Source organism: Temnothorax curvispinosus, unplaced genomic scaffold, assembly GCF_003070985.1.
Source record: "Temnothorax curvispinosus isolate PA1 unplaced genomic scaffold, ASM307098v1 QBEX01015410.1, whole genome shotgun sequence".
NCBI classification, from domain to species: domain Eukaryota; kingdom Metazoa; phylum Arthropoda; class Insecta; order Hymenoptera; family Formicidae; genus Temnothorax; species Temnothorax curvispinosus.
Genome location: NW_020225190.1, coordinates 845,982 through 861,566, shown reverse-complemented (window position 1 = coordinate 861,566; position 15,585 = coordinate 845,982). Strand labels below are relative to the sequence as shown.

At 40.8% G+C, this 15,585-nt stretch overlaps 1 protein-coding gene across 1 annotated transcript in view; it reads right to left on the bottom strand.

Annotated features, from left to right (window-relative positions):
* Nucleotides 1–853: 853 nt before the first annotated feature.
* LOC112465646 (potassium/sodium hyperpolarization-activated cyclic nucleotide-gated channel 2) overlaps nucleotides 854–15,585 on the bottom strand; it is a 58,282-nt gene continuing 43,550 nt past the window's right edge. Inside the window, exons 6-14 of the mRNA XM_025033289.1 lie at nucleotides 14,998–15,078; nucleotides 9,355–9,459; nucleotides 4,170–4,319; nucleotides 3,498–3,716; nucleotides 3,269–3,415; nucleotides 2,898–3,015; nucleotides 2,469–2,757; nucleotides 1,240–1,375; nucleotides 854–1,000 (exon numbers count right to left, since the gene is read on the bottom strand). Coding sequence (XP_024889057.1) covers nucleotides 854–1,000; nucleotides 1,240–1,375; nucleotides 2,469–2,757; nucleotides 2,898–3,015; nucleotides 3,269–3,415; nucleotides 3,498–3,716; nucleotides 4,170–4,319; nucleotides 9,355–9,459; nucleotides 14,998–15,078 — 1,392 coding nt within the window. The remainder of the gene's footprint in view (nucleotides 1,001–1,239; nucleotides 1,376–2,468; nucleotides 2,758–2,897; nucleotides 3,016–3,268; nucleotides 3,416–3,497; nucleotides 3,717–4,169; nucleotides 4,320–9,354; nucleotides 9,460–14,997; nucleotides 15,079–15,585) is intronic.

Below are 15,585 nucleotides of genomic sequence, written 5' to 3'. Positions count from 1 at the left end.
TTAGTTGTTGCCTTAAAAAAAAGAGCATTCTAATTTCTCACGTAGATTATGCTGTTTTTTTCTTTTTTCCTAAGGTGCGAAACGTCAACTTACAAAATCACAGAAAATTACGCATTGTTTACACTGTTACTTAGGATTATACCTAATTTTTTTCCCCACGATGTGGGACTACATATTCTCTATAAACTTCTAGGCCTGCTCTTCGTCGTTTTTGAGATCTTCATTCTTTGCTGCGTCCATCCATCTTTAATATTGCACTTGATGCGGCGCGGCGATTATTCTCAATGAAGAGACACGGCGTAAAATGCAGCTCCATGTTCTCCAGCCGTGATACAGATGTTTCTTTTTTTTCTTTACCTTGCGCTCGTGAAAGATTAAAACGTCGCGATTGTATGGAGTGTTTCGTCATTATTTTCTAAATAAAAGAAGTCGAACCAAGTTTGAAAGATAAAGGGGCCTAAAATGTAAAAGTTTTTCCTTTATTCTTCAAACCTTTTCTTTTCATCACGGAATTATTTTGCGATACATGTTTTATGCAGATTTTTATATGTCATTAATAGTATTTAAATATTTAATTTTTCGCGGATCTGTATCACAGTTGGAGCATAGGACCTCGATTGTGGCGGTTTTGCGGTCCTGGACGAAAATGCCGTCAGATTAATATAAGAAGGCGCTATAAATCGATTGCTAAAGGACTACTGCCATGGCCGATATCTATGTATAGACCGTTGCTATAGGATCGCCCTAGCACCGAGCACAAAACCACCAGCTGTCCTATCGATAAGAAAAGTTCCATCGTTCTTCCAACATGGAGCCGTTAGTATCTCTGCATATGCTAGTAAAACGAGTGTCGTCATTGATACGAATCCTTGTGGAAAGTGTCGCTCTTGTGAAACATTCTCCGTCCTTCCCTCGTAAGTTCTTGGCTCGCGAAATTGTTCTCAGACTTTGGTCTGGGCAAGAGGCAACCCGGCAGCGTTCTGAGCTCCATACTATGTACCTGAAATGATAAATTTTACAAGATGACTCACGCGCGTCCGTTTATTTTTGTAAAGATATCGGAACACCACAGGACTAGTCTCGCCCAGCCGTTCAGATTAGGGACAAGTTATACAATCGATAAGATTAAAAAAATATAAGAAAGTATTTCTTTTTTTGGCTGACAAAAGAAGCGCCATAAAAATGCGTGTATTCGTAGCTTAATCGTAGCAGATTTTACAAATTCGTTTGTATACTTACTGATTCCTCACTGGCGCTAGCATGGGCGGCCTGCTCCGCCAGCGCATTTACTACGGCGTTTATCGTTTTTGATTCGCTGCCAAGATCCTCCTCGCGATGAGCCACCAGATTAGGATTCTTCCCGATCTTGTTTAGCCTACAAAGAGATGTGATGATTAAGCGTAGGGAACGTCGCACGGGACATAACCGACTACTATTCACATCAAATTCTAAACCACTTAGCAGCACATTGATTCGTCCGTTTCGTGGCGCTTTATAACACCCGCCGCTTATCATCTGTACTCAACAGTGATTATTATTTGTTTCGATACTACTTGCACTGCTAAAGGTAATCGAGTGAAATAAACTGATAGAAAAAAATTAGTTATTTTTGCCACACTGGTCAATTTCGTATTTCGAATGATATGCGAATACGTAAAATAAATAATAAAATAGCGAATCTCGATTTTCGTTCAAATAGATATTTTTTTTTCATCGTAAATATTTTTTACTAAAATCTTGTATTATTAAGAAAATAATTTACAAGTTTACGATATAATTCTTTATACAATCAACTTTACATAAGAATCGTTCTACGCGGACGTGTGACAAAAATTGTACTTCAAATAATTTATAAAATATGTTATGCCAAATTATAAACAGAACATTATTATGTATAGTGAATGTGTCGAGAGTGTAAAACTTTTGTCACGAAGTTAAACTGCAATTGTTATTTATTCAATCGGGTAATATCCGATTTCATGAAGTATGCACTATACTACATCGGATATTTTCCTTCTCATGCATATGAATATAAAACGAATTCCGTTCGTATCTTTGCATGAAAGATATTTCGAACGGATTTTAACCCTCTCAACTCATTATAAATATCGTAAGTTAGTGCGCTTTCATCATAAATTTGTCTCAAATTCTTCCCAACTCTCCAACTGTCTCGCTCAAGAGCACAAGAAAGTCAATAGACGACAATATATCGCTTTTATTCTTTCATTTTTCCTCTAACAAAATTTCATTGACGTATGTGTGTGTACGTGTGTGTAAAACAAGCGTTTGAGTTCTAACAAACACATACGAGAATCGGTATGTTGAGGCGAGAGCGACATGATTTCCACAGGCAGCAAATGACTGATCTCCGTTTTGCCGGACAGTACAAAATGCTCAAATAAAGTAGATGGGAGTGGGAGTGATGATTGACATCTATTAGCACACCAACTCGATAGAACAAACCTAACCAAAGCTTATACCTCTCCGCGGCAACGCTCTCCATCGTTCTGCGCATCAGGGGATACTGGTCCAGCACGGCGTTGAAATGGTCCACCGAGAGGCTGAAGAGATTGCAGTAGGTCTCCGCTCGGACCGACGCCACCCTCCTCGCGTTCGTCAGCAGACAGATTTCGCCGAAGTAAGACCCGTCCGATAACGAGGTCGCGACTTCGCCGTTCGCCATCACGATATCGACTATGCCTTCTTGTATGAAGTACATTTTCGAGCCGATCGTACCCTCCTTAATGATGATATCACCTGCGAATACGTACACGTTCGAATATCACACAAGGTTCTCGAGCGACGCGCGAGAAAATACCTTCTCGTGTCGTGACGCTAAGTAAATGAGACGTTTTATGTAGCGCGGATAAAAAAAACGCGTCTATGGCAACCGATACCTGGCTGGAAGACTTCGTATCTGAGTTTCGTCACGACATCCGAGACGAAATTCGAATCGGCGTTAGCGAAGAAGGGCACGGACGCTACCAGCGATCTGCAGTTGTAGTTTATCACATCCTGAAATAAATTGTAATCTTTGTAGACACCTGCATTTTCTTTAATCTATAAAAATATCTAAATATCGTAAATTTTCTCGACGGGTTCTAAAGAGATCGGTATTATGTTGAATATTAATATCGTCAATTAGAATGAAAAAGATTGAGAGATCTCTTGGATTTTCAATCCCGCTGTTACGCTTTTTCAGAAATATTGTACATAAATCATTTTTAATCTTGATCAATTGAAATATTTCATACGGATCCTATCGTACTTCTCTCAATTTTTCCGAGAGCTCTCCAAGGATCAGCTCCTCGTCGAAGAACTTTCCTTGGTACCGGTGTTCGAAATACTCCGTGATCCTCTGTCTCATTTCTCTCGGTAGTTTTCGATAGGCCATGTATTCCTCTACTTGTTTCACCTACGGACAAACCGAACGGGAATTAAATTTCGGCGAACTCCGGTCGTTCGTTTTATTGTTATATATATGACGTGTAATCTACCTTCTCGCGGTATTGTCTTCTCGAGGAATCGAGAGATTGAATGAGATTCGTCGCGTGTCCGAGGAAAAGAGCGTAACACGTCGCACCGCTGATCATGCTGAGCATGGTGAGCCACATGTCGGTCAAGGACTGTGGCGGAAACCTACCGTACCCGATACACAGCATGTGCGACATGGCTTTGAAGAGAGCCCACGAGTATTGTTCCAGCCAAAACGAGTCCTGCAAGTAGGCGTCATGTCGTAACACGGAAATGTATTTTCCAAATCGATCGACAATTTCGACACAAAGTGTTAGAGCGTTTTCATGGAGCTTGGCTCGATCTTGCTCCTTGAAAATTCGCGACTTGCCAAATCGCCAAATAACTTCCGCGATCTTTGACTTTTGTCGTCGTGTAGAATTTATTATTACTTTTTTTTGTACACATTGAAAAGAGACACACTTTTTTATAAACAATTTTAAATAATTATATATTAAGTAATTATAGTAAGTATGTTTTAAAAGAAGAGGAATTAATCGTGTGCGTAAGAAGGTAATAAAAGTATGTTGAGCGAATGGGGAGCTTTAGAGGAATCGATTAAACGGATTATTTCTGAAATTATATATATTAATTTATAATGTTTATTAGAATCGTGGGGTGTACAATGTACTCAAATAATATCATTGATTACTCACCTGTAACTCGTTAATGGCCACCCATGAATTACTGGGAAATCCTTGAAGCATGGGGACCAGGAATTGCAGGCAGCCACTCCAATGGCCAATTAGGAGCATCATACAGATCAGGTTAAAAATCCTCATGAACACCGACGCCATATTCAGGAACTGCCAACAACAACGTTAGAGCTTTACTCTCAACCCGGATTGGGCGCGTCGGGATGTTTCTCACACGTTTTGGTTAAATCTTCTCTTGTTTATCCAAAGCTCCGATTGCGTAGTGTACAGCAAGTAAGCGAGTGTTGCACAAAAACGCGGTAGATATATAATTCGTCGAATACAACTGTTCCATTACTGTTTTTGTTGCTCAGATTTAGGAATACTGAATAAACTACGTGACTCCGTCACTAAGATCCGATCGTCTATCGATAATTTTTTAACCAACATTTTAGTGCAAATTCTATGAAGAACGAAGTTTGTTTTTAACCCTTTAAGTCATGCCTGCGTTTATAATATAGTAAATTTTGGGGGAAAAACTTGTTCCAAATCGAGATTCGATCATTGACAAATATTAAGCAAGAATCAATCCTCACGCATTCAGATCTTAGCGCGGATATATTTAGTTCGAGTGAGTGTGTCACACTTTTCCTAAATTGTCATCACCGTTCTCATACTCTCGGGACTTTTTCTTTCGTCCGTTAAGAAAAGCATGCTACATTAGAAAATACGCATCACGTGGCACACAAAAGAACAATTCAATGTAACCTAAAACGTTGATAAATAACTGGTTACTCTACGAATGCTCTAACAAAAAAATATCAATCATTTGCAACTGGTTGGGCCAAGATTCTCAAACCGCTTATGCGCCAAATGTTCATGATGTGACGTATGTACGTGAAAAGGAGAGAAAAAAAAGAAAATCGACGCTCATCCAATGACGTCGATGTAGTCCGTTCGGTTCCAAACGTGAATTGCAAATTGTTCGGCTTTATCGTGCGCAATAAGTACGATATGGGAATCCGTCCGTACTAAAATAAAAAGCTGGAGAACACGCGGAGACCGTATCGACATGGCTAATTTGTCGAGTTAACCCTTCGAGATTCCGATCCATGTCTTATTTCGATGATTATCCCTCGTGCAGAGAGTTGCATCTTCTCAATAATTAATACGCACGATTACTTCCTCTTTTCCAGGTAATATTGCGCATTGAAGTGAAAAATTAACAGACATAAACTGTGTTTCGATTCATTGTCAGTAGGTACTGAAAATCTATATTTTACGTCACGTAAACTGTAGATTTTCAGTACTGGCAGTGAATATCGGAACGCAGCCATAATCTCAACAAGCGACTGAAGCGACTCGCAGCTATTTTTAATAAAGTCATTAGCTAACGTAACAAATGACTGACACTGAGTCAAAATTCTAAACTCAAATATTATAATTTATTTTTATATATGTAATTATAGATTTTTATAAAAAATTTTTACGCATGGCATAATTAGAAATTATATATGGCAGATTAATTTGATTTTATAACGAATAACCAATTAGGATCGGCAAAGAGCGATTGATAAATTACTCGAAGGGTTGAAGTCGGCTAGTCTCAGCGTCCTCCTGTTAGTCGAGAGATAAGGATAGAGTTATCTAAGGATCGTTGAAGGTATCATGAAGTGCGACTCATGTTCATGAGTATGTACATAACGTATGTACATATGTGGCGATGACATATACATCTGCTTCCGCACTCGTATGCGTGCGGCACTCGCAACGAAACGCGACACGCGCGCTGCAATAATGAGTGTCATGCACCGTGTTCGGTCTCCGCGTTCGAGAGATTCCGTTCGGATGTGCCCAGTCGGCGGCGCAAATGAATTTCCAATACGGCGCCGTCGACAGGGCACGTGCGAAGAAAATACTCCCGAATCCGGCTCCGTTATTATGCGGCGACGAACTGAAGTTTCCGAACTTAAACACGCTTGCCCAAATACCCGCAAGTACAGTTCAAACCTTGGAGCCTTCTCTTTTTATAGCCCATCGTATCTATCATCCTCGATACACTTTCGTGCTCTTACAACTCACGGAAGTTTGATACTTTCGCGAACTTGCCTCGCGTTCAAGATCCTTGTCGAGTCTTGGGCAATCGCGGTATATAATGATCTTGAAATCGTACGGCAGTGGGACCTGTCCCCTGTATAACAGTTAGGTAATTACTCTTGCACTTAAACCGCAGAAGTGACAGAGCCATTGCAGTACCGACAGTAATGACATAATGGCGCACAATAAGCTCATACAGATGTATCATTTTGTTGAAGATAACTTAGTTCCATGCGTTTTGGAAAAATTCCGTATATCTCTCTCTTTATTTTATTGCGATAAAATTGTAGGAATAAATGTTCACGAAGTTTATAAGCAAACAATAATTCAAGTCACGTCATTTATAATAAACGCTATTTTAACAATTAAGCTATTTCAAATCTTATCAGAAATTTTTTTTATACCAATAAGATGATATTTATAAATAAAATTCAATTAATTGTATGAAGCTGGCTTGCATAGCTTTATCACTTGTGTGATCACACCGAAAACCTGGTCGTAAAAGAGTCGCCATTTACAGTTATCGTAGACATGGTCGTTAAGATTGCAACAATGTAAAAGATGCAGCGACGAGAGATGCATCGATGCCCAATCGCCGTAGGATTTCGATGAAGCGCGGATCTCTGGTTATCTAAATGCGGTAAAATATTAGGGATACTGGCTAGTATCTATCGGGTGTCATGATACTCCATGGATGATGATCAATGGTAACTGTTTCTGCGCCTACGGGAAACAAGTAAGAACATGGGAGACTTACGGGCTAAACCACATATAGCTCAATACATTACCTGGTCTACAAGTAAAAGATCGTGTACACACGTGAAATACACGGTACATGCGCACACGCATACGTATATCGTCGATGCCGTAATGAGCGATGCGACGTATATGTATGTGCGTGGCGTGGCCTCGTAAATCAACAGAATAATAAAAAAAAAAAAAACAAAGAAAGAGGAAAAGAAGAAAGAAGGAAACACAAGGTAAACGATTCACTGTAACTCAACAACAACCTTCTCTTCTACGAGACAGTCACAGGTCCATGATAAAGATGAAAGCTTGATTCTGTTATGTTTCCACGATATGATGAATGAACAATCAACGATCAATGAGTCAGCGCACTAATTAACGGATGGCGATTGTAAGTGGCAACAAACGAACGCTCTAAAACGACATCGGAACAAAAGTGAGTACTGCAAACTAAAGGCACAACAGAGAACAACCGAGACGAGGTATACACGGGGTTCACGGAAGAGAGATGTTTGTCGTGGGGAGAGTGAGAGTTCCTCGCACTTCGGCCGAGATGAATTCGAGTGATTATGAGCATATGAACGTTATATGAGGACGTTATGACGACGAACAAAACGCAGCTGCGAAATCAAACGTCGCGTTGTTAAGCCTCGCGCAAGCCAAGCAACACGAAGCGAGAAAGTGAAGTGTCTTCGCTCTTCTATCGTGTCTTCGTTTCTCTTTTACTTTTTTCTGAATTTGCAAGCACACAGATAGCCAGCGGTATTACACAGACAGAGGTGCACTTTCTCGGCCGAGAAGCAGCGACAGAGCTGGGAAAAACAGCAGCGACAGAGCGGACAAGAGCGGTGGGTAAGACGCGCGGCTGGCGAGGGTGGTTACAGGGTGAAAATCGTTTGCAGAGCAGCGGTAAGGGAGGATAAGCGAGCTCTCTACTTTCATACGCATTGCATCCTAATTTGTTATTCCATTAGCGCTCGCGCGTGTGGTCTGTGTGTATCCATTTCCCTCCTGCACTTTTATATCTAAGGTAGCGGATACACCTCGGGTACATAGTTGATACACAGTGTGCGATTTTTGCAATAAAGCGACAGAGAAGGGACGCCCAATCACGTGCGCTCGTTTTCACAGGATCGTGCACACCGTCTAGCGATCAAAAGCAGTTTCACAAGATAGTGCGTGGAAACAGGCGGTTTGCGGTCGCGGGTCCATCGGGTCACGGGACGCGGAAGGATCGCGGATCGGCGGGAGGAAGGTGGGGTACAATATACGGAAGGATAGAGGAGACGTAGATGATACAACAAACAGTCAAATAGTAAACGAGAAGAAGTTAGAGTGAGAAGACAGAGAGAGAAAAATACAATATATATGTATATATATATATAGAGAGAGAATATATGTATATATATATAGAGAGAGAGAGACGGAGAGAGGAAGGGTTTAACACGAATATACGATTGTTTTGAGTCGGACGCGTCACGCCGGACTTTTGACAACCGATCCCCGTTTGTTCACTTTCACGTCGAATATCGCGCTGTCGGTCGGCGATCATCGGCAAATCGGGGCCTCTACATATTCGCGGGGTGATGCCGTGCTTGCGCAAGGGCGGCTCGTAATTAACCGAGCCAGGCGTTTCTCTTTGTTATATCTATATTCGTGGGCCTCTAGATTGTCATATATCACACACATAGTTATGTACATGTACTTTCTCATCGCTAGGCGGGTGCCGATGGTGAATGTATAGAAGCATAGCCTATTGCTGCGGGTATATATATGTAATGTATAATGCGGCGGAAAAAGTAAAAGCTGAATGTTTGTAATAAACCAACGAGCCAATCAGCGTACAGCTCCTCCGTCCAATTAACCTCGTCAGCCCCGCTCCCGGTCCTCGCGAGACACCGACAGAACGGCAGTCGGCAGATCGGTTTAATCAGCAATCTGTTCATCCGATTCTCGCGCAATGCTACAAATTATTGCTCTTCGTTACCCTCGGTAAAGAGATTGATTTAGTTGATTCACTGGTCGAAGATACTAATTCGGTTTTGAGACGAAAATTGTGGGATTTACAAATTTTTGAAATCTTTCGCGAATATATCTAGTTGAGCTTGCGACACTCGGAAGCCATTTTTTATATAAATTATAGTTTTATTAAAACGCCCGTGATAACGTGAATGGTAATCATTTTCCGTCGGAGATCTCGTCCAATAATTATGTTAATTTAAACGTTGACGGTAAGGAGAAGATCGAGAGAGTTGACTTGTTTCTATCGAGTCTCGCGGGAAACCGGATGAGAAATCGCCGAGGCTGATTCGTGGTGCGAATCGCGTGGACGTGAGCTCGCGCGTTTGCCAGGGCGGGTTACCTTAAAAATAAGTTCGCTTTTGCTGAAACCGGACTTCTTTTTAGTCATATCAGAACTTAGGCGCCCCCTCCGCTCAGTGCGTTTTTTTTGTAGGTTCTGCAATATCTAGAAACAAAAGAAAGCGGGACATAGCCAGACGTAGTAAGAAGAGGTTAATAGAAATTCTGCAGAGGTTAATAGAAATTTCACAGAGAGGAAGTAGAGATAGTGTCAGAAAGAGTGTGAGAAAGAATAGAGGAAAGGAAACAGAGATAGAAAGAAACGGAGTGAAAGTAACAAGTGAGGAGGACACGGGGAGAGAAACGTCGGTATAGTTAGTACAGTAGGCGGTTATATATATATATACGACAGTTTGCAAGACGGTATGGTGATAGAATAGCGAGAAAAGTAAGACGGAAGTAGTATAGGAGATTGTCGGGCGGTTGCAGGATCGATGTTCTTTTTCTCATCTCTCGTGGGATCAGAAATTTCCGTGTGTGCGGTACAGTGGCCACGTTACACAACGAATGCTGAAAGGCAATCCCCAACCCTAAAGTTTCGTCCTTTCGCTATGATATGCGAAGTATATTTGGATCGCGACGTCCGCCAGCAGATGCGCAAAAGTAGTAACTGATGTCACTGTACATTCTTAACGGTGACACCCATTGAAATCGGGCCGGACCACGTGTGGATCACGTTAGTTTATCCATTTAACGATGAAATAAATTAAGAAAAAAAAAGTAGAGAAAAACGATATATATATTTAGTTTGTACCTCTCATTTTCCATCCTCCCTCCTGAACGCTAGTATACTGGCACATACACAAGCACATAAACAGAGTAAGTAATTACATCAGGTATATCGGTGTCGGTGCGAATTCTCGCTTCGCCGGCGAGAGTCGTGGGTACCAAAACGATCGATCGATCGCATGGTCGATGAGAGATCGGTAAAGTGTGAGTGGGAGAACGCAAGTAAAAGAACGATTTTTGGTGATGTGAGCGAGCGTGTGCACGCGAAAATATAATCGGCTAGGGCACGGCACGATAACGAAAAGTGACAGTCCGATGATCCGTGAATTAGATAATCAACAAGCCATTCGTTAGTATCAAAGCTATCGAATTAGCAGTCGCGCGCCAAGCGTGAAGCCGCAGTTCCTTTTCAAGCTCGTATGAAGCTCGATGAGTTAATTAGCGGATCTGTATATATGTAGTATCGTGGTGGATTTACAGTTTGAGTAAAAAAAAAAACCGCGCGATATTAACTTGCAAAGCCATGTAACTTGATCCCGGGCGTGTCTGCAGGTCCATTGAAATAATTCAACACGCGAACGTAATTGACTTCGCGACACTGTCGATATTATCTTTCATGCAAATTCGACGGCGTTGCCTCGATTTAAAATAACGAAAATTTAATTGAAATATACGTCGAAGAGAATTTGATACTTTTCCACATGGGAGAGGCTGCTCATTTCGTCTTGAACAAACGTTTTAGTAATTTAATCGAATCGAATTGAAAGGACGTTAATCGAAGAAAGACTAAAAAAGATGAAGAAAAGTGCACATTAATATATACGCTTGAAGGAACAAAAATCATTTTAAGTGTTGCTGATATATAATAAACATTGCTTTAGCTTCGACTTATGAACTTCATATTGATGAAAGAGAGAGAGAAAGAGAGAGAGAGAGAGAGAGAGAGAGAGAAGAAAGAGAGAGAAGGAGAAAGAGAGAGAAAAATCTGCAAATGTGATAACTGTGAAATATATATAATAATTCTGCTCTTTCCGGGTCAATATGCGCGCATCGCTGCTCTGCTGAAAGAAACAGTCTGTGACGAGATAAACATTTACAAAGGAGAACGCTCCCATCTTTCTGAAAAAATTCCATGCAAAAGTCACGAAAAGGCAGAAGAAACTTGGGAATTATCATCAGAGTTTTCCGTTAAAAGATCACCGTTCGAGGTGAAAGAATAATTGCACTTGTCACACATCGATAAGATTATAAGACAACACAGACAACACAGGACAAGAATATGTTCATCAATCGCGATCTCACGACACTCCTTTGTCGCGTTTTTACATCTCATGCATATACCCTTCTGTAATTGTGCGCGACAAGAAACGCGCGATTTGCACCGCGCTAACCATGTGTGCGCCGCGAAAATCACGCGGACGCGACGTACAATCGCGCGTTTCTGCATGACGGTTATGATTTATCGTCTCTTAATGTGCGTACACACGCGAGTACGTTTTAATTTGCCACGCTGAATGCAACCAGCCCCGACCATTATCGCGGCGGTTTGCTACTGTGCGGCTGTTAACTCTAATGTGCGTGCTCACAAAGGCACTCGTGTTTGTTATCTGATTTAATTACGATGTAAAGGGAAAACACTGGGTGTACGTGCCATGGGCAGAAAGCTTTTGCACTCGTTACAAAGAGAGCACTGCGCGTTTTGCTATTTCTCTTTTTTTTTAAATTAATTAATTAATTAATAAAAGCGTAAGGGTGGAACTTTTGAGCGCGTTGTTGATTTATTTGTAGATCGGAGATCTACGCATGTATATGAAGGGGCTGTTTGTCTCGCTAAAATATTTGACATAATCGATAACCCACATTTTAACATTTAATATACGGAATATCGTAGTTTAAAGGAGAACAGAATTAACGCAACGCTAATCATATAACGAAAAGTTAATGTTAAATAAACGAAGCAGAAAATTTGCGATCGACTTATTATATTTTATTCATTGTTTTTTATCTTCTTTTATTTATTTGAACATGATTTTCTATTTTTATGCATTATCTATTTATTTTTTCATATTGTAGCGTAAAAAAACTTTAATTTTTAACAAAAAGTAAGAGAAACTAAAAATCGGAAACTTATAAAATTAAATTGGCAACTTAAAACAATATATCAATATAAAACTCTTTCACGCCCCTTTCTCCTTATATCTAAATGTCTTATTATTTTAAAATGGATGACAAGTTTTAGTATACCAAGGTCAGTCATAACTTTAAGTTCCCTTAGATTGACATTAATGACATATTCATTTAAATCTGTTAAATTCAATTGCGTGACAAATTTCATTCGGTGAACAACATTATGCAGTGAAAGAAGAGAAAACAAGAATCGTCTCTTTCAGATCTGCGATTAATCGACTGTTCTCTCCTTATTTCCTGTCTCTCTTCGCGAAAAATGAAATGCACGCATGAGTGACAGCACATTATGACGTACGTACATATGTATGTACGCACACATATGTGTTCCTGAAAATGTTACGCTCCACTTTCAAGGAATCAACACGTAAGAGGAGCATCTCTCTCGTGGAAAATTTTCCTCTCATTGCACAATCGAGATGAGACGAGACTGCGTCATTGGCGATTCGCCGTGCGATCGCGTATAGAGGAGCAGCAATTCTCAAGACAAGAGCGGAGACGCGAAAGACGCACGCGAAAGAGAGGAAACGTCATATCCGCTATCGTATATCGGGTGGCGAGATGGTTAAAAGATCGCGTATTTCTCTCGTTCTTGTCATGGGAGGGCCAGGGCGGATATTGAACGATCTTCGGCGAAAAAAAAGAATGTCACGCTGGCAAAATATCGTCGGTAATATTATAATATAATATAAACGTGCTCCTGAGAGAAAGAGAGAGAGAGAGAAAAAGAGAGAGCAAACGAACAAAAATACGATGATAAACGGATACATACGTGGGCAGAGGAAAGTACCGACGGCGTCTGCGTAATTGTACTCTCCGTCCTGGCGGAAGTAAAATGTCAAAATGAAATAAAAAGAAACGAAATGGGAATCGCTTCCTCCTCGTTAAATCAGGCATATCTAGACAACACGAAACAACAGGCAATCAGAACGGAACGCGAATGAAGGGGGAAGGGAAGACGAAATAATCGGTGGGGTTGGGGTGCTCGCTAGAAGTTTATCACGGTGGGAAGGGACGAGGAGGGAGAGGGGAGAGTAAATCGTCGGAGGATAAATAAAACTGGGAACACACACTGAACACGGGCACATCGCCAAGAATTTTGGACAGATATAGGGTTAGTTAACACCTAACACTCACAGGCAGACCTACGGTTAGACCAATCAACTTTCTCGTCTGTAGAGCGGTTCGTGTCGAATACCTTGCAGAAATTCTCCATCAGGTTTACTCTCGTTGTCAAACTTTCTCTGGTATTGTCAAGAATCTTTTTTTTTTTTTTAGTCATCTCCTGTTTCATAATCGCGACGATAAGATCCACGACAAACGAATTCTCGACTCTTCATCGTCACCGTGACCTCATGCGCTACCATTGTCAAAAAATGGTGCATCCGTTAAAAAAAAAAAATATATATATATATACAATCGGTATACAGTTACATGCACACGTATCTAAATTATGCAGACCGTCACTGAAAGAACGTCGATAATCGCTATTGACTCCATACGTTAATGTACATGCGCACCTATGTCGTATCAGGCCAATAAAGTTATGCGGCTTATGGGGCCGGTGATAATCGAGAGCCGAGAAATTCGAGATGAATGTGTTTCAACGGCGATCGGCACGAAGCACGAACGCCGGTATAGGGCCGTTCCTGCGATCGCGCGATCGAATATTCGACACGACCAGTTCACAATGACTATTCGTAACCAAACTCATGTTAGTTACCTAGCAGAACGGAACTTTCCAACAAAACCCGACAAAAACAAGGTAGCATCTCATACCAAAAAACCGTTCTCAAGAACTTTGGCGAGGAACCAGCTAGTCGGTGAAACATGGATTTCAACAATGTAGTTATAGAAAACATCGTCACTAAGGTATAATACTGCAAGCATTGTCATTCTCCATCGATCAATACATACTGAATTCTTCTCAGCTAATATCGCATCTTCTAATCTGTGATCCATGTCACACGTCGCATCGCCAGGACTACGGGACTAAGGACAAGACTGATCAAGAGCTTATTGAAATGTTTTACGCAGTGAGAGTTAGTTGACTTCCGTGACAGCTACTTTAGTTCCGCATTAAATATTTAGCTTTATACTATAACTTTTCGCTTAATTTTTACCGGAACTGACTGTTTTAGTAATTCTGTTATATTACTTTTACGAGAGATCAATTAATACGTATAAGATTCTTCCGCTTTGCCTGTTCGAGTTTGTAGTGTTCAGATATTAATCGCGCGACAAGGAAGGAGTTTAATTACTCCGTAAGTCTGTAATATGCTTTTAATTTGATCAAACAGTAAGCATAGTCGTTTCTCTGCTCAATCGACGGTCTTACATGGAACTTCCCGACAACGTTAAAGCTCTTGATCGGCTCTGCTACAATTCACAAACTGGGTCTAAGTATGTCGGGTGTGTTATATGTGTAAAAAAGAAAAATAACTTCTCGTACCGGAGACTGTAAATTACACGACAAGACTATGCACGTTCTCTATGAAACTCAAATGAAAAACGAGAGATAGATGACCACAAACGAAAACGGCAACGGTAATCAGAATAATCGTATAATCAAATGAGTAACAACGAAAGAAACGACAGTAGTGAGTAATAATAATGATCTAGCGTATATAGATATATTTATACGTAGAAAAACATTGAGTTTTGTGTTAACGAACGCTTGAATCAAGTAAGGGCAATTGGCCTTGGTTTCAGGGTAACTAGGCAGGCACACCTTGCTGGTTCGGTCTGGTTGGTACGGGGCGTCGGTCGCCCGACGCTCGTAGTGCCTCTCCGGCTGTTGATAAAGGGGGATCTGCAAACCCATTCGGAAACGTGTTCTCGCAGTACGCCTAGTAGTCGATTTGTATATATAATTGTTTTCTTTGTACTCGTGTGTGTATGTATGTCGGAGAATTAATGCAAGATTTTTTGGTGTGTGTCAGTGTGTGTGTCATTAGGTGTACAGGTGAGGTTGTATAGACAGTGACGATATGGAAAATCGTATGATATTCGGGAAAGATAGGAGGATCGTTATATTCTCACGGCATTTGATTACTTAAGAAAGTAAATAATTGAAGTATGCGATAGGACGAGAATATTTTTCGATGAGATGACGAGTTAGAGTTCTCGAGGGATACAATGTTATGTGTAGAGCGATGTGATAATCACGCGCTCTTAGTGTCTTCGTTTTCGGGATATTGTTCGTGTCGATATCTATTCGATAGAGATTTTTTGCTGTTACAGACTAATGGGTTAAACTATCGGCTCTGTGCTCGCATTGAAATCACCAAACAATGAAGGGATAAACATAATAATTGTA